This window comes from Salvia miltiorrhiza, chromosome 8 (genome assembly GCF_028751815.1).
Source record: "Salvia miltiorrhiza cultivar Shanhuang (shh) chromosome 8, IMPLAD_Smil_shh, whole genome shotgun sequence".
NCBI classification, from domain to species: domain Eukaryota; kingdom Viridiplantae; phylum Streptophyta; class Magnoliopsida; order Lamiales; family Lamiaceae; genus Salvia; species Salvia miltiorrhiza.
This window is the reverse complement of record NC_080394.1, coordinates 32,485,240-32,503,470: the sequence shown is the minus strand read 5'-3', so window position 1 is coordinate 32,503,470 and position 18,231 is coordinate 32,485,240. Positions and strand designations below refer to the sequence as shown.

Below are 18,231 nucleotides of genomic sequence, written 5' to 3'. Positions count from 1 at the left end.
CACAAACCCTAACAGCCTAACTCACACGGTCACACCAGCTGCTGGCGCCGCCCACCCCCAATCTCTCATCTCTCTCTCTCGGCTGGCCGGTGACACGCACTCCGGCACTCGACGCGACGGCGGCTCGGCCTTTCCGGCGAAGGTCCGGACAGCTTAACAGCAGCAGTAGTGCAGCGACCTCCATCTGGATCGAGCTTGCTCCTCCGACTGCCATCTCCCAGCCCACCGCGACAGCAGCAGCGACGCCGCGACGGCTCTGCCCTCCTCGACGCGACAGTAGCAACAGTAGCAGCAGTGCAGCAGCTTAACAGCAGCGACCTCCATCTGGATCGAGCTTGCTCCTCCGACTGCCATCTCCCAGCCCACCGCGACAGCAGCAGCGACGCCGCGACGGCTCTGCCCTCCTCGACGCGACAGTAGCAGCAGTGCAGCAGGTTCTATTTTCTTAATTTTGGTTGTGGTTTCTGTTTTTTGTTGGATTCATGTCCAAATAGATAGAAATCTTAGTTTCTGTTTTTTTTTGCTGCTAATTCTCGTTGTTTGTTGATTTTGGTGGTTTGTGAAAACTGCTGCATTATTGTTTTGCTGCTAATTCTGCACTGATTTTGCTGCATTAAAATTTGATTTTGGTGGTTTGTTCACCGATTTTTTTGCTGCTAATTCTGCGTTGTTGTTTTGCTGCTAACCTTATTGTTTCATGTTAGTGATTGTTTGTGTTTTGAAGTTAGCATTTTTGTTGTTGTCTGCTGAACTTCATTGAACTTCATTGCTGTTGTTGGTTGTGCGCAGTCCTTAACTTCATTTAGAACATATAAATGTCAATTGCTCTAAATCAATCTAATAAGGTTAACTCTTTCAGTTGATAAGGTTAACTCTTTCAGGTGAACTTTATTGCTATATTCCATCCTATATATTCCATCCTATATTGCTTATAGTTATAGAGCAGCTTATATATATATTGCTTCTATATATTCCATCCTATATTGCTTATAGAGCAGCTTATTTTGATTTTTTGTGGTTGATCTTGTACAGAGTGTCATCTATTTACCCTCCTTGCTGAAGCGTCTTGATCGTCTTTTGCAGCCTTTACATGGTTGGTGTTCGTATTGGAGAGACGACTTGATGTTGGAGGCTTGGAGCATTATCTATAAGAAGAAGTTGCAAATTTGCTTTTATTATGTTGTATTTGATTCAAGACTTGTTAGTTTTTGAATTTTTGATGCCTTTAGACTATTTGAATATGCATTTTCGAGTCTAATCGATGTTTTGGATATCTAAGACTTGTTATAATTGATTTGTAGAAGTACTTCTCGTAATGAAATGCTTTGTAATTTTATTCAATTTGTTGAAGCATGCATCAGACGAGCTTAAACGAGCTCGAGCTCACCGAGTTTGAACGAGTTCGAGCTCAACGAGCTTAAACGAGCTCGAGCTCGAGCTCAAACTCGAGTAAGGCTCCACAATCGAGCTTAATCGAGTCGAGCTCGAGCTCACGAGTATGGCATCGAGTCGAGCTCGAGCTCAAGAAAATCAAGCTCGGCCGAGTCGAGCTCGAGCTCGAGCTTCATGAAAATAGTCGAGCTCGAGTCTGAGCACGGCAATACTCGACTCGACTCGGCTCATTTACACCCCTAATAGTGAGGTCTGGGTTTCCACCTCCCCCTCCCCAACTTCCCCAAGTCAAAAAAATCTTTAGGAAAAAAAATTATCTACGCGATAAATATTTTTATATCTTTTTTATATTTATATAAATTTGATATTAATTTAATTATTATATAAATATAATAACAATAATAATTTTAATTAAATATATTTGAATTGAATATTGAAAAAATGAAAAATAAATAAAGATGAATTTACAATAATAAAAATTGATATTGTGAAAAGGCAAAAAAAAAAAAAAGATTTATTCAAAAAAAGATGAGAAAAGAAAGAGAACTTGTTAAAATTTTAATCTTTAAATACATATAACTTTTACATTTTAAATCAAATATTTACATAAAATATAGAGGAAACTTATGAAAAAATACCACTTTTTTAAAGTGATATATTTTTTAGCCCCTCTTTAAAAGCAACTCTTTTGTATACCAAAATTTGCGAAAGGACTAAAATACCCCTTACGGTCCCCAACATTTGAAGACAAAGTCAACTGGTGCCCACGATCGCGCGGACACGATCGTGGCCACGACCGTCGTGTCCGCCTTGGGCACGATCTTCACGATAGTGTCACGACCATCGCGGCCATCGTGGGCACATGAGCGCGCGATCGTGGGCACGATGGCCACCACTGTTGTGTCCCCCGCCCCGTCGTGCCTTCGCCCTATCCTCCCCAAACTGCCCATCGTGCCTCGCATCATGCCCCCTGCCCGTTGATTGCCGCGATCGTGCCTACGCCCGTCGATTTCCACCGCCCGTGGGCACGACGGGCACGATAGACACGACGGGCACGATGGGCACAACGGGCGAGGGGCACGATGGCAGCACACGACCGTCTTGAACTCCGGAATGTCATTAATGAAGTGCAGATTTAGTGAATCTTTCGGTTGAGATTAGGAATAACTTTTGTGATGAAGAGGTTTTTGGTGGTAATAATTGTGGGAGGCTTTTAGTTGTTTAAACACAACTTCTCATTTGTAACTAAAGAAACAAAAACAACCACGAATCAAAACCAAAACCCTCATCAAAGAAATCGAAAGATCGAGCATAAAAGAAGAAGAAAACATAAAGAGGTGTTACTTCGTTCATCTCACTTCATATAATTGTATATTTGTTTCGTTCCTCCGTCTACTACTCAAAAGCATGAAATATGGAGAGAAAAAAATGTGAAAAAACGGCTTTTATGATTGTTTCGTTGTTTGAACATTTTGATCTCATGCAAATATATATGTTGATCATGAATATTGTTTATTTTGTTTGAAATAGGTCGCACATTAGGGTTTAAGTTTCGACGTCGTGTTATTAGGGTTTAGGGTGTAGCTCACATGATCGCAGCACACCATCGTGGTCACGATGGCACTTACGATCGTGACCACGATGGTGTGCTGCGATCGGTGGTCACGATCATAAGTGCCATCGTGACCACGATGGTGTGCTGCGATCGTGGGGTTGGCAGGCCTTATTTTTTAGGTATTTTTAATGGTTTGTTGACTGTTTATATTATATTTTGTTAATCTCAGATGTCCGGGCGACGTATTATAATACATTATGGAGGTCGTTGGGAGCGATTAACGTATACAGATGGGGAATTCTTTGTGGCTTATATTGATTCCGGCATAATTAATCGTGCTAACCTCGTGGAGCTTATTAGAGAGGGTTTGTACAGTCGAAAAGGGACCAAATATACGTTATGGTACGTCACAAACATCAACGACATTAAAGCAAAAGTTTTATTGAGGGGCGATATGGAGTTACTTCGATGGTTAGCAGATTCTAGAGAGGATCCGAAGGTTTATGTGATTGAGAACGACGATTCTTTCGGCCCCGAGATTAATGTGAGCCGCAACACTGTGAGAGGTAGTACCTCGGGTGTGCATCATGAGGAAGATGATAAAGAGGTGTTCGATGAGGATTATAACGAAGATGAAGCAGTGTTTACATCTGAAGACGATGTCGAAGATCGTCGCAATGAGTTGTGACATTTTTTATCGGATATGCTGACTCCAAGCTATGTTGAGCATGAAGGTGCCTCGCGCGATTAGGATATTCCATTTCCGCACATTGAAAGCATAATACAGTTGGGGTGGGAAGAGCATCATCCACCAGTGTTCGGACTGCTCGAGGTAGGAGCCATATTTCGATCCAAATTAGAGTTGAGGATAGCTATAGGAATTTATCATTTGGAGCACTACCTAGAGTTTGCAACCGATCGTTCTACAGATTCTCGGGCAGTGTACATATGCAAGAGTGGTAGAAAGAACTGCACTTTTAGATTATGTGCAGTAGAGGCTGCAACTCTTTGGAGAATTACTAAGTTGACATTGGATCACACATGTCAGGCGGATTTGAATCGTGCTACTACAGCACGGTCTGTGAGTGGCGAGGTTGCTGCATATTATTTTGCCAAAAAATTAATCGATGAGAAGGTCGTTTTGAGGTAAAAGGAGATGATTGCTGAGATGCGTAGTAAATATGGCGTTCAAATGCTATATCTTCGCAGTCCGAACTAGGCAGCATGCGATAGAGAGAACGTATGGTGACTTCAATATGTCATATGTGAGGCTTCCATCGTATCTTTATCTGTTGAAACAATGTAATCCAAGGACTGTTTATGATTTGCAGACGACTCGTGAGGGAGTGTTCTGCCACATGTTTGTTGCCCTCGGGCAAAGTATTCGGGCTTTTGAGCAGTATCTTCGACCGGTGATTGTAATAGACGGGACCCACCTCAAGGGAAAGAATAGAGGAGTGTTATTTGTCGCTGTGACAAAGGATGGAAATGATCAAGTGTTTCCTCTAGCAATTGGCCCCGGTCCGATAGAGAACGATGAGTCATGGACTTATTTTCTCTACAATCTACGGCGGTGTTACAATGCTCCAGAAGATTTATTAATTGTGAGTGACCAACATAAGAGCATTCGGAATGTAGTTCAAGCCGTGTATCCAAATGCATTTCATGGACTGTGTTATCACCATCTGTTGAAGAATCTAACGCCCTATGGGAAGACAATGGCCACGGTCTTCTATGAAGCAGCATATTTGGTGGACGTCGTATAACCACCAAATAATTCCTGCAGAATTATTAAAACAAATTAGTATGATGATAAGCAGGGTCGATCCCACAGAGAGCAGTTAAAATTCATTCAAATCCCTAAATCTATAAAAACGGTGATGCCACCACGCCTTAATTTTTTAGAAGAATTAATTAACTAAGAAAAGCAAATTAAATCAAATAAAAGACTCTTGAATTAAATCAATTAAAAAGGTAATTCGGCTCAAATAAATCCACACTAATTTAATCTCTGATCCTTGACGCAACAATTAATTAATCCCTATCAACCAATTAGTTATAGGATACCGTGATACGCACTGACATACCCCAATTCCTACTTACTGTATCGATAGACAGCTAGATACGCTAGTCTTGTCTATTTTCCTTATTAAAATATAACCTAGCTGGATACGCCAGTCTTAGATTTAATATTCTAATAGCATTAAGGTGAAGGAACCCAATTTATACCAATTATCCTAGATACGCTAGTAATAATTAATATACCAATTAATTCCTACTACGAACATAGTAGTTTTGCCACTAATCAGCCTTATTCCAACAATTACGGATTGGAGGTGCTAATTGACTATAATCCAATTAAACCTAAGTTGATCAGGCTTAAATAAAATTGGAATTATCTTTAAACCTAGGAATTAATCGAAATTAATAGGAATCAATTTTAAAACCAATTAGGTCTCACAGATTATTAAATTAGAGTTTCATTATTCTCGCCGAATTAAAAGCTTAGCTACTCATAATTAAATTAACAACAACCAAATAAATAAAAAAAAAACATAATAATCAAACACAAAATAAACAAATCGAAATTGCAAGAAAAAATAAAAGTCACCACTTTTGAAGAATCGAAAGTAAACCGTCTGCTCCTTAATCTCCAACAAAGTAGCCGCCAATTCTAATGCCAAAATTCTAAAAACAATAATCTAAAGCAAAAGTCAAACTTGAATATATATGCTAATTGACGTCTAGTGCTAATTGGTTTGATCACCAATCCAAGTAATTCCCAAAAGCAAAATAAATCTCAGTTCTAAGAAGTAAAAAAAAAACGTCTGTATTAAAAAGCAAAATAAGTGTATGTTGAAACTAAGCAAAGTCAAAACTAATAATCCTAGTCTAAAGTTGCGGCTAGGTCTAATAATAAATATATGAATCATTCTCCTAATCAAATACTATATGCGGCACTCCTAAAAACTAAGAATCCCATAGGAATTAAAACACTAGCAATCAACCTAAGTGGCCGAACACCCATAATTAACGTGAGTTTCGGCCTTTTCAAAACTAAAGCCCAAAAAGCTTAATTAAAAGAGTATTAGGCTTAAATAAATTACAAGATAATAATTCCCAAAGCCCAATCTCTAATTCTCTCCACCATTTCACCAACTTCTTTCGACAATTTTCGACTTTCACAACTTCTTCCATCCACGAGCATCCATCTCCAATTCATCTAAATCCTGCGCCAAAATGTTACAAACCATGTAAAATCATATAAAATCATGGCGAAACACCCACCAAACTAAATAGCTAAAATACACACATCAATATTCTTATCGTCACGAAGAGTTCGAAAAGTTTTTTTCATTGCTGCACGACGCAAGTCCGGATGGAGCTCACCGACGACTTTCTCAAATTGGGCCGTAGAGGTGGGCTAGGTCAAAGTGTTCGATACAACGCTATGGATTTATGACCTCTAATGCAGCGGAATTTTTTAACTCTCGGTTGTGGTGGGCTAGACGTTTACCAGTGTACTCTTTACTTGAATCGTTTCACACACTTTTGGAGGATTGGTTTGACGAGCGACGTACATCGGCTGAATCGAGAGATCATGTGTTGACGGTGTCTACTTTCAACAAGCTATCTAATTCTGTGCAAGCAAGTCTCTCTCTTACTGTTCGAGCCACCACCGGACTTGTGTATAAAATTGAAGATGATAATCAACAATATCAAGTCGATCTTCAGAATTGGACTTGTGAGTGTCGAGAGTTTGATGAGGATAAAATTCCATGCAAGCGTGCAGTTGCCGCTATAAGGTATGAAAAATTTATTTTATTTAATTACTTTTTAATTTGTTTTTAAGGTGAAATTATATTGTTTTATTAGGTGGGCGGGCAATGGTTTGAATGTGTACGATTTCCTAAGCAAATATTTCAAACAATATGAGTTGACACAAAGAAGTAGCCGAGAGTGGCTGGTGAGAGCGACTCTGAGAGTGGTGGGAAGGAACATTCTCTTGCCGAGAGTGGCGGGAGACAACCTCCTGTTCCTGAGAGTGGTGGGAGCGAGTCTGAGAATGGCGGGAGTAAACCTACTCATGCCTCTCGAGGGGCATCCTATGACTCCCTGTCGATTGATGTGTAGGACTTCTAAACTGTCGTGGCATGAAGAACTTACCCATTTTCTGTACTAGTCGAGCAAGAAAGCCTGTATCAGACTCATCAGTCAAAATTGCCTTCAGTCTGTCCTCGAGGTCATAACCACTGCTAGTGCCCTCCTTGTGGTCTGTGCAAGGCCGCCCGTGCACACAACAAGCTCTATCTCTCTCTCTCCCCTTTGTTGGAGTGAGAGGTGGAGTACTCTGTCGGCGGCGCTTCGTCCCCCGTCGTGCCCCCTCATCTGTGATCATCCTCAAAGCTATACTCTTCGCTTTTTCCTTTGTCTTTTTATTTGCTTTCTGTACAGGAGCCTTGAATGTCACGTCATATCTTGAGGCAACGTGTACAGGAGCCTTGAATCGAACATCAAAGGGATCCCCATTGTCGAAGCTCATCATATAGTACTCATCTAACTCATTCGATGTAGCTTCCAACACAGGATATACCTCCAGCTGCAAAACAATATAACATGCAAAATATTAGAATTCGAATTACAATGTAAAAAATCATATAATAAAAAGATAAAACGTACCCACTTCTTGTCAAAGAAACTAGTAAAATCAATCTTCATCTGTCGAGTGCTCCATCTCAAACATCGAGGCAATATTTCCTTGGGATCTCGAAAGCCACATATGCTTCCCAAAGCTGGAACGGCCTCGTACGATCAAATCTGTAAGGCCCAAATCGGACCATAAAAGTGGTAGTCTTTTTCTGCTTGGTCCGAGGCCATCGTAACAATGTCTATATAGTAAGACAATGCTCCAAACGTGTACGAGCCCCATGGAAATGCATCCCAACTCTCAAAATCCTCAACTAATGTCCATGCCCAATTCTCGATCACTGGATTGTCCCGACATAAGAGGAAGAGATAGTACACCAAAAGGTTTGCAGCCTTCAAATAGTCTTCTACATCCTTGCCAAGAATCTTCTCATTGAATCTCTTGCGCAACACATTCACCTTCGTGGATGCACCCTTGAAGAATTGATAGAATATACCATTCCGTGGAGGCTTGTGTTTAGCATATGGATCAAAGTCACTGTTGCCAAAGTAAAGTCCAGTGACAAGGGCATACTCTGTTGGCCTAAAGCGAATGGTCCGTCCACCAACTTGAAACCAAGACTCATCACATGGTATATCACTCCCTTTCAATTGACGAGCTAGCAAGTGATGTAGAGCATTACTTGCACTATGGTTTCTCTTGATATCAATCAACCGTCCTACTACACCCTCTCTAAATCTCTCTACAACCAACGAACCGCTAATATCAAGTAAAACACTCTTGACCTCCTTGAATATTTCGGCCCTCAAATAAAGATTAACGCCACGGGTCATGTAGATCAATGTAGGCCTTTTTCAATCACAATTAATCTACAAAATCAATGTATTAAAATCAATTAGAAAGATAATCATGTATTTGAAACAAATAATACAACAATTAAAAAAAAACAAGGCGGGGGAGATGGGCTGTCGTGATCACGATGGCAGGGTCCCATCGTGACCACGATGGCAACCATCGTGCTCACGATGGGACCCTGCCATCGTGATCATGACGATGCCCTCGTTGTGCCCACCCCGCCCCAAGCCCCCGTCGTGCCCACCCTCGCCCACAATCGTTCACGATGGGAGGCTACGATCATAGGCTTTGTTCGTGCCCTCGGCGGCACCATCGTGGCCACGATGGGAGCCTCCCATCACGTCCACGACGAGCGACGGAGCACGACGGCGGGGGGGAGAGGCGGTGAACTCAAACCAACAAACAATGCGACGGGGCCGAAACCACCAAACCAACAATGCCCAAGAACTCAACTCAACAATAATGTCCAACCCAATCAAACAACAATGCCCAAGCCACCGAAAATTTAAAAAAAAAAAAAAAACACCAAAATTCTCAAGAAACTCAAGCTATTTACCAACTAAACATGATTCTCAAAGCATTATAACACACATACATGCATTTAACAATGAATTTAAGCTCCAATTTTGTAAAAATATGAAATGGGCGAAAATTAGGGCTCACTCACCGGAGGAGTAGGATGTGCGACACACTCCTCGTCGGAGCTTGTCGCCGACACCGACGCCGAGTCGTCGCCGTTTCGGTCGCGGTCGCCCATCTCGAGTCGTGCCCTGACTTCAATCGTGAGGTGGTGCTCGGTCATGAGTGAGTTGTGAGAGAGGGAGGGACAAAAATTTTGAAATTTGGGGGTGGACTTGGTCTTCTCCTTCTCCTTCTCCTTCTTTTTTTTTTTTTTTGTTTTTCTTTAATAATATAATGTAAGAGTTTTTTAGTCTTTTAAGTGTTTTTGGTATATAAAAGAGTTGTTTTTAAGTTGAGGCTAAAAACATATGACTTTTAAAATGTGGTATTTAAAATCTTAGGCCCCTAAAATATATTTCAAATTAAATATTTTATAATCATATTAAATATTCAACTCAAATTAATCATAGTATAATATTACAAAATGGCCAACCAAATACTAATATTTATTTCTAATCATTATAGATTTTTTATAATATATAACTATATAAAAAAACTACATATATTATAATAAAACTCTAAAATTGTAAATATTTGTTCATCTTACATGATATTAATTAAATATTAACATACTAATTGTCAATGCATACAATACAAATAATTGTAAAAATATTATTGTATAATAATCAATTGAAAATTTATTGAACAATGCTAATGAAAAATTCATTGGATAATAGTAAGTCCTTTTTGGAGGGAAAATGGTATTATTGTAAATTTGACCAAGATTTTGACTTTTATATATAGGATAGATAGATAGATTAGCCCAGTGTACTCATTAAAATAATTTTCTACTAGTAGTTTTCGCCTTTTTTCTTTTTTGTGTCCTACATCTCTCCATTTTTCTCCTCTCTGCCTCCCTCGCACTCACTGGTTTTAAAAAAATCAAGACATCTCTCTGCCTTGCTCTTGCCGCCTCCCCTCCCTTCCTAAGATCTGGCGTTTCTTCGCCGTCGACCACCACCACGACTAGGGGTGTAAACGAACCAAGCCGCTCGCGAACTATTCGGAGCTCGGCTCGAAAAAAGCTCGTTCGAAATTCGTTCGTTTCCTTAACGAGCCGAACTCGAGCCCGAATCCGAGCTCGATAAAATTATCGAGCCGAACTCGAGCCTGTACGTGTTCGGCTCGTGAGCTCGCGAATATGTTCGGCTCGAACCTATTCGCGAATAGGTTCGCGAATAGGCTCGCGAATAGGCTCGCGAACATATTCGCGAATAGGCTCGCGAACATGTTCGTGAATAGGGTTCGTGAACCTATTCGCGAATAGGCTCGCGAATAGGTTCATTAAATTATTAATTTTATATATTTCATTTATTGAATTTATTCTGAATAATTATAATAATATTTATTAGTATCTATTTATATATTTCATTTATTATAATAATTTATTCTGAATAATTATAATAATTAAGTATCTATTTATTAAAAATAAATTAAAAATTATAACTCATCATTAATTAGAAATATAATTATAATAATATTAATTAGTTATATATACTTATATTTATAATTATTTTATTAATTCTAAAAAAAGATAACTTATATTACTATTTACTAATTATAATTTAATATTTATTATATAAGCTAAATACATCTTAATTAGTCAATTAACTTTTAAAATACTTATATATAACTGTTTATAGTTTGAAATTTGTTATATAACATAATTTTTTGTACAAGATATATAATTAGACATCTTTAGTATAATACTAATCATATTTTATATAGATATCTTTAGGCTTTAGTATAATACATTAATACTTATTATATAAACATAACTTATAATATATATAACCATACAACTAATTTATAAGATGCTTATATAACTTATAAAGATGTTTTTAATACATTACTATTTATTAACATAAGATACTTATATTTTGTTATTAATATATATATATATATATATATAAGATACTTATAAATTATAAATAAACAAGTAAATATTATTAGATGTCAGACACATGCCACAAAATATATTCTATAGGCGACACATAAGCTAGTCAAGTTACATAACACTTATTAGTTATTAACACATGTCACTTTAAATAAAAGAAATATTAAATATCATTAGAATTAAGTTTTAAAGCTTAACTTTAATTCTAACAAAATTGAATTAGAATCCTATTCGGCTATTCCTTCCCTAACCCTACAGACTTCAATTTGAATTCTCGACAACAGCTCCGCTGCGCCGCACATCTCCTCTACAACTTCAAAATTCAGCCACCGCACATCTCTTCTCTCTCGGCGACAGCGTCGTCAGTTCACAGCGCCGCCTTCTCCTCTACAACAACAGCTCCGCCGCCTTCCTCTGTCTCAGTCGGGCGCGTCAGTGAAAGAGCCACAATTCTCCTATCTCTCGGCGAGTCGGCGATAACAGAAGCAGTGGCGCCATCCACTCTACAACAACAGCACCACCTCCTTCATTCGTTCCCGACCCCGCTCACACCACACCGCGTAAGTTGCGTCAGTGAAAGAGCCACAATTCTCCAATTCTCCTGAATTCGAATTTAAAATCGAGCTCCAAAATCGAGCCAAATTCGAGCCGAGTTCGAGCTCGAGATAAACGAATAATTAACGAACCGAATACGAATCGAGCTCGAACTAAATATTATTCCGTCGAGCCGAGCTCGAGCTCATTTTAAAGCTCGACCTCGAGCTCGAGCCGAACTCGAGCCTACCCAAAATTTCACGAGCCGAGCCCGAGCCTGAAGGTATTCGGCTCGGCTCGGTTCGTATACAGCCCTAACCACGACTACCCTCATCTCTTTCGCACACGACCCCCACCCCCTTGCTCTCTCTCACTTCTCTCGGCCGTCCGGCGAGAAATCGCCGTCACCGCCGCTGCCCGCCTCCTCCGGTCGTGCGTGGTCCCGCCCCGCCTCGGAGCCTCCGTCCTAGCGCTGCAAGCAGAAGTGCGCGACTGCGCCGCGCCTAGCCTTCCCCGTCTCCCCGCCCCGCCCCGCCTTCTTCAGCCTCGGCCCCTCCGTCCCCGGACTCCGCAGTAGCAGAAGTTTCCGACGCTAAGTTTCTGGTATTGCAGGTAAGCCGGCAAAGCTATTAGTGTGTTTTAGAAGTTCCATTTTTTATTTTTATTTTCGCTGTAAATTGGGGCATACTTGTTACTCTTTCTAGAGTAAACTTGCCTTCGATGAATGATGAATGTTGGCTTTTATATATGTATAAGGGCTATTATGATATGTGGAGACATTGATATTCAGGTACTTCTATGCATAACACTTTGAATTTAGGTTTCTCTTTTCAACCGTTTAACACAATAAGTATGAAATGTTCTGCATTCGTAAATGATGTGTTCATCATCTTTGAATATATTTGAGTTGATTCTATAGTCAAAGTTTCATAAGCTCAAAAAGAGCAGACTTTTTTTAGTTGGTAATATGAACAATGGTTACTAACCAAGAAACAAAATTCAGCCAACACTTTTGCAAATTGCGCAACAGATATTAGCTCATACTATATCGGTGAGAAAATGGCCAAAACATGGCTGCACTTGGCTTATATATATAGATATATAGATGTAGATTATAGACAGACAATAAATAAAATAATTTACTCCGAACTCCCAACGCACCACCCAGTGATCGCTGCAATCACTAATCTTTTCTGTCCAAGCTGCCGCTGTTGTAATCTTCTCTCGATTTTCAAAACCGTACTGTATTCCTCATTCCATTTTCTTTGTTATTTCAATTTTCAGAGATGTGATTACCAATTTGGTTGCTTTTGTGTATACTAGGTAAGTGTCGGCTATTTTGAAAGACGAATGCAAATTTCAGAAGTATAGACTTTGACTGACTTAAAGCTTCTTCTTGGAATTGCTGAAATTATTTGTACGAAGAAAAATAGAATACCTTATCTTTCAATTAGGGCATGTCTATACCATTTAATGTGTTAGTTTTGAACTGAACTCTGTCTCCTCTCTTCATCTCTAGTATGGAGCCAAATGACCCCGAGGAAGAGGAGTTCGGGTTCTCAAGAAACTACTTTTTAGCAAAAGAATTGTGCAGTTCTGGCAAGAAATCAGCGCGCAAAGTTTCTGATATCAATCTCGTAGACGAGCAGGTAATTTGTTGGGGTTTCTTTAGTATTATTGTGTAATCTTCCATATAATTTTGGAAAAGGAATGAGTTTTTATGCCAATCTTGTAGGAATTAAGAGAAGCATATGCTAAACTTGAGTTCAAGCACGAGAAAGAGATCAATGCTCTGGTAGAAAGTTACAAGAAGTTGTATACTGAATGGGTTTTTATGTTAAGGTAAATTTCTGCCTTCTTCTTTGTTTGTCTGTGTTGGATGAATTTGTAGGCATTTTTAGTTCAAAGGGTATTTTATTTTTACAAATTATGTATCGGTGTTGAGTTTTTCCATTATCTGTGTCTAAGGTGTGGATTTGGGCTTCTGATGTATGGTTTTGGGTCAAAGAAGGGGTTGATAGAAGACTTTGCTTCAACGGCATTAACTGATTATTCTGTTGTAGTGATCAATGGATATCTTCAGTCAATCAATCTTAAACAGGTACGGATAATGATGTTGTTACTTTATAATCTCACCTTTTTATGCTGGTTTTCTGTTCTATCTTTGTGTTATTAGTCATGGGTAATCATTCATTATCTTCTTGTCTCTTTACACATTTGTTCTTCTTTTAATTTGATGTGAAGATGTTGGCTGGATTATGAAGATTAACTAAACATAACTCAGTTGTAACATGGATTTCTGGGTGGCAAATTGTTCGCATTTTGTTCTCATCTTCTCATCCTTCGGGGAAAAATAGTAGTTGATTGGCAATGGATCGTAACCTCATTCTAGATTTGTGAAGTTAACTGTACAAGAGAAATCAAAGAGTGTATAGCGGAAATAAATGCAAATGAAGATATTTTTATTTCATTTTTATGCAGATAATTTAAAATAATTCTACTTTTTTGGGAAAGAAAATGAGGGTAAGACTGTACAAAGATTTTGTTTAAATGGTTGTAATCAACTAGTAATGGATCTTAAACTACAATGAATTGACTTATCATTTTGCTATCATCTTTGTTGTTAGTATGATTTAATACTTAAATATTGGAACATCTTACCAGACAAATTACAAAACACAGATGTTACAAATTGCAGTTTTTGTGGTCAAGCTGCAGGATGTCTTCTTTATCTGCAGAAGTAATTTAATTGGGGAACTATTGCAATGAAACTTTGACTCTTACAATATGAATTCAAGGACCTTCTAAACTCCTTTCAGGACATAACAACAGGATGCTCTTTGACTCTTCTTCCCCATCAACTTCTCAAGTAATAACCCTGTGAAAAATTTGGCAGCAATTCGATGATAATGACAATTTTCTAGCTACTTAATGCTTCTATGTTCGTTAATGTTACTTCAACATTCCTCTCTTTCACAAAGGTCTAATATCTCATTGTTAGCAAGTTAAATGAGTATAAACTTTTTGGTATGTATAAGAGTTTTATACTTATTTAGGTGTGCTTGCTATTAACTATGCCTGAGGACCTTCTTGAAAATGTTGAAGAAATACACTCACTGCCTTGGACAACATTTGTGTAAGGGTATGGTAAAAAACATGACCACCAATAGAATTTCTCGATCGACTAGAAATATTACCATGTATTGCTGTGCCAAAAAATTGTGCCCGAGTCTAAGACTGTTCAGAGGAAACATTATCTTAAGTCAGGAATACCAAATTTTGGGTAGTCTAAATCAAAACTGAATTTGGCATCCTTTTCTTGTAACTTCTTCCTGGAGACCCCCCTTTACAATTTTCGTAATTTCATCTATGCTCTTTGTATTTCATCTTTATAAGATATTCAACATTTATAATAACTGGTTATGTAGAGTAATGTTACAGTTCTATCAGAACACGGGGATCCCCTATGTAGGGTTTTTCACTACTTTTATATGGTTGTCTTCATACTGATTCTTTTTATGGATGACTTGAAGATAAATTTTCAGTATCCTCACAATGCTAAACAATTCATGGATGTGGAATTTGTAGGTTACAGTTACATTAGCTGAACTTCTGTGGGAGCGGTTGAAAACCCAAAGGAAATTGGAAAATCATCTTAAGGACCAGCAACCATTTCATACCCAATCCATGGATGATCTTATTTCATTTCTGGATGGCCCACATTTGGAGGATGGTGAATCTTTTATTTGTGTTGTGGTGAACAATATTGACGGGCCCTGTTTGCGTGATTCAGAGTCTCAGCAATTTCTGGCTAGACTTGCAGCTTGTTCTCATATTCTCATGGTGGCTTCCATTGATCATGTGAATGCACCTTTACGTAAGTCTCTTCTCATTTTGTAGTTCTGTTGTTGATGATATATATATAGGGAAATGTTGTTCTTGAGTATTTTTCATTGCTTCTACCAGTATGGAACAAGAAGATGGTACACACCGAGTTCAATTGGTACTGGTACCACGTTCCTACCTATGCACCCTACAAGGTCGAAGGAATATTCTTTCCTCCGATTCTAGCTCACAGTGGCAGCACACAAACTGTGAAGACGGCTTCAATAGTTTTACAGAGTTTGACGCCAAATGCTCAAAACGTGTTCAAAGTTGTTGCCGATCATCAGCTAGCCAATCCTGATGGAGAAGGCAAGTGGCTAAGTCTTACTGTGAATTACTACATATGCCTTTGCATAACAAATGTGATGTTTTTTTCCTTGCAGGAATGCCATTGAACAATTTATACACAGTATGCCGAGAGCGTTTTCTAGTGAGTAGCCAAATTACTCTAAATGCTCATCTCACAGAATTCAAGGATCACGAATTGGTGAAGACGAGAAGAAACGCAGATGGTGAAGACTGCTTGTACATTCCTCTCACGAGCGACGCGCTTCAAAAACTTGTACATGAGATTAGCCAATAGAAGATATAGAGCACTACTTACTATGTATGTCCATTTGCTGAAATTTGTACTCTAGCTTCTGGCATTTCAGCAATTTTCAGCTTGTTTGATATTTTTATTAACTTATGCTGTTAGGCTTTGATCAAATTGCTTTATAATATCATCTGTAATCTTCAGTGATATTCAGGCAAACATAAAATAGTGATATCTTAGGGATGATGTAAAAAGCAATGATGTAATGAGAAGAGTAGTTTGAACTTTCCTGTGACATTAAAGTAGACTTGTATAAAATCTTCGAGATCTTATATTTACAAACGAGTAAAATTCAAGTGAAAATGCTAAAAGAGAAGTTCAACCAATAAACAATTAATGCCATGCTAAATGTAAGCTGAAAACCAATCAACGATTAAAAACCCTAAGTTTGCAATGATTGACCTACCATATATTGCGTCACATTGCGTGTGGGCTTATTTAATGAAAAGGCAGCTAGCGGTTGTAATTTGATTGCTTAAAAGAACATCGGCCCGCCTATAAGAACATGTTAGATGGAGGAGTATTTGTTAAATGAAAACAACTAAAACCACTCCTCAATAACCGGATAACTAATTAATCAACATCTACCTATGCTATGCATATGTGTGTGTCTGCGCACATTATGTTGGAGCTAATTAAATAGTGTAGTAGATATAACAAGACAAGGAATCTCCATATATATGACGTGAGCATTAAGGTTGCAATATTTGGAGATCAGAGGATGATTTAAAATTAGAAACAATAGGGCCATCGAGCATTAAGGTTGCAATATTTGGAGATCAGAGGATGATTTAAAATTAGAAACAATAGGGCCGGATGGCCCTATTGAGCTTACAAACTCAATTTTTAGCCCTCAATTGAAAAAAATTAAAATTTGGCCATTTTTTTGGGTGGTATGACTAACTTACCCTTTTAACTTGAATCCATCTCCAACCCATCTCCAACCCACGTGTGATCCAAGCTTCCCTCCTCTCTCTCTCTCGCGCGCTCTCTCTTTCGCGCTCTCTCTCTCTCTTCTGCGTCAATGATGAACGGTAGAAATCGGTCGTGATTCTAATTCCGGTGGCGTGCTTCTCTCCTCTCTCTCTCTCTTCCGCGTCGATGAAGAGCAGAAATCGGTAGAAATCGATCGTGATTCTAATTTCGGCGGCGTGCTTCTCTCCTCCCTCGGCGGCGGCGGTGGATCTGATCTGATGAGGCCGTGACGGTGGATCTGATCTGATCGTTGCGCCGCCTCCTCCCTCGGCAGATCTGATTTCCGCCTCCTTCGATTTCAGCCATCGACAGATCTGATCTGTGCTGCACGTATGACACTTATGGCACTATTAGTGCCATAAGTGCCATACGTGCACACTTCCCCCTAGGGTTTAGATATTCCATTTAGGGTTTAGATTATCCATTTGGGGTTTAGATGTTCCATTTAGGGTTTAAATGATGTTGTTTCTGTATTTGTGCTGCACGTATGGCACTTATGGCACTATTAGTGCCATAAGTGCCCAAATGACCATTTTGCTTGGTTTTATTTTGGATTTCCGTTGGCACTTATGGTACTATTAGTGCCATAAGTGCCAACGGAAATCCAAAATAAAACCAAAGAATAGTGCCATAAGTGCCAACGGAAATCCAAAATAAAATCAAAGTAAAATCTTGGCACTTATGGCACTAATAGTGCCATAAGTGCCTAACCCGACCCGCGTGCCTGATCCTACCCGGTTCGCCTCATTAAGGGTAAAAACGTCCAAATCAATAAAAATGACCAAATTTTGTGTTTTTTCAATGTGTGACCATAAATTGTGTTTTATGCTTCATTTTGGCTACTTCAAAATTTTACTCATAAAATTACTCCATCATATAATATATTTGGGATCAGGTGAGAGCAGTTATTTTTCGCGAAAAATAAAAATAATGAATAAGTTAATATAAATTTAAAAATAATTAAGCTGCTTGTAATGCACGAATAATGTATTTAATTAATATGACGATGAAGCGCAATATGTTGGTAAGACGCTTCTCCTCTAACCAATAGGTTGGGGGTTCGAGTCACCTATAAGGTTAGAGTGTGAGTGTGTTTTTTCTTTCTTTGGGTGTAACAATTTTTTTTTTTTAAAAAAAATTGTATTTAATTAATATGATGAAAATGGATTCGAATGACTATTTGTGCATTACAAACAACTTATTTGTAGATTTAT

The 18,231-nt window shown here is 38.7% G+C and overlaps 1 protein-coding gene across 3 annotated transcripts; it reads left to right on the top strand.

Moving 5' to 3' along the window:
* The first annotated feature begins 9,931 nt into the window (after positions 1-9,931).
* Positions 9,932-16,275, top strand: LOC130997754 (origin of replication complex subunit 2-like). 3 transcript variants are annotated; one of them, XM_057923165.1, is made up of 8 exons: positions 9,932-9,989; positions 12,078-12,174; positions 13,082-13,211; positions 13,298-13,404; positions 13,531-13,663; positions 15,151-15,439; positions 15,529-15,756; positions 15,831-16,275. In XM_057923165.1, the coding sequence occupies exons 3-8, from the start codon at positions 13,083-13,085 to the stop codon at positions 16,028-16,030; spliced, it is 1,086 nt and encodes a 361-aa protein (XP_057779148.1). In that variant the 5' UTR covers positions 9,932-9,989; positions 12,078-12,174; position 13,082; the 3' UTR covers positions 16,031-16,275. The 3 variants fall into 3 exon arrangements, with proteins under 3 accessions (XP_057779148.1, XP_057779149.1, XP_057779147.1); XM_057923166.1 differs by lacking the exon at positions 9,932-9,989 and adding an exon at positions 12,886-12,979 and having other exon boundaries at positions 11,055-12,174; XM_057923164.1 differs by lacking the exon at positions 9,932-9,989 and having other exon boundaries at positions 11,055-12,174.
* The last annotated feature ends 1,956 nt before the right edge of the window (positions 16,276-18,231 follow it).

What these genes read in the sequence shown, in the direction of transcription:
- LOC130997754 (XM_057923165.1), top strand. Translation starts at nt 13,083, where the DNA reads ATGGAGCCAAATGACCCCGAGGAAGAGGAGTTCGGGTTCTCAAGAAAC. An exon ending in AGTCAATCAATCTTAAACAG is followed by an intron (nt 13,664 to 15,150) that starts GTACGGATAATG and finishes TGGAATTTGTAG; the next exon opens with GTTACAGTTACATTAGCTGA. An exon ending in TCATGTGAATGCACCTTTAC is followed by an intron (nt 15,440 to 15,528) that starts GTAAGTCTCTTC and finishes TGCTTCTACCAG; the next exon opens with TATGGAACAAGAAGATGGTA.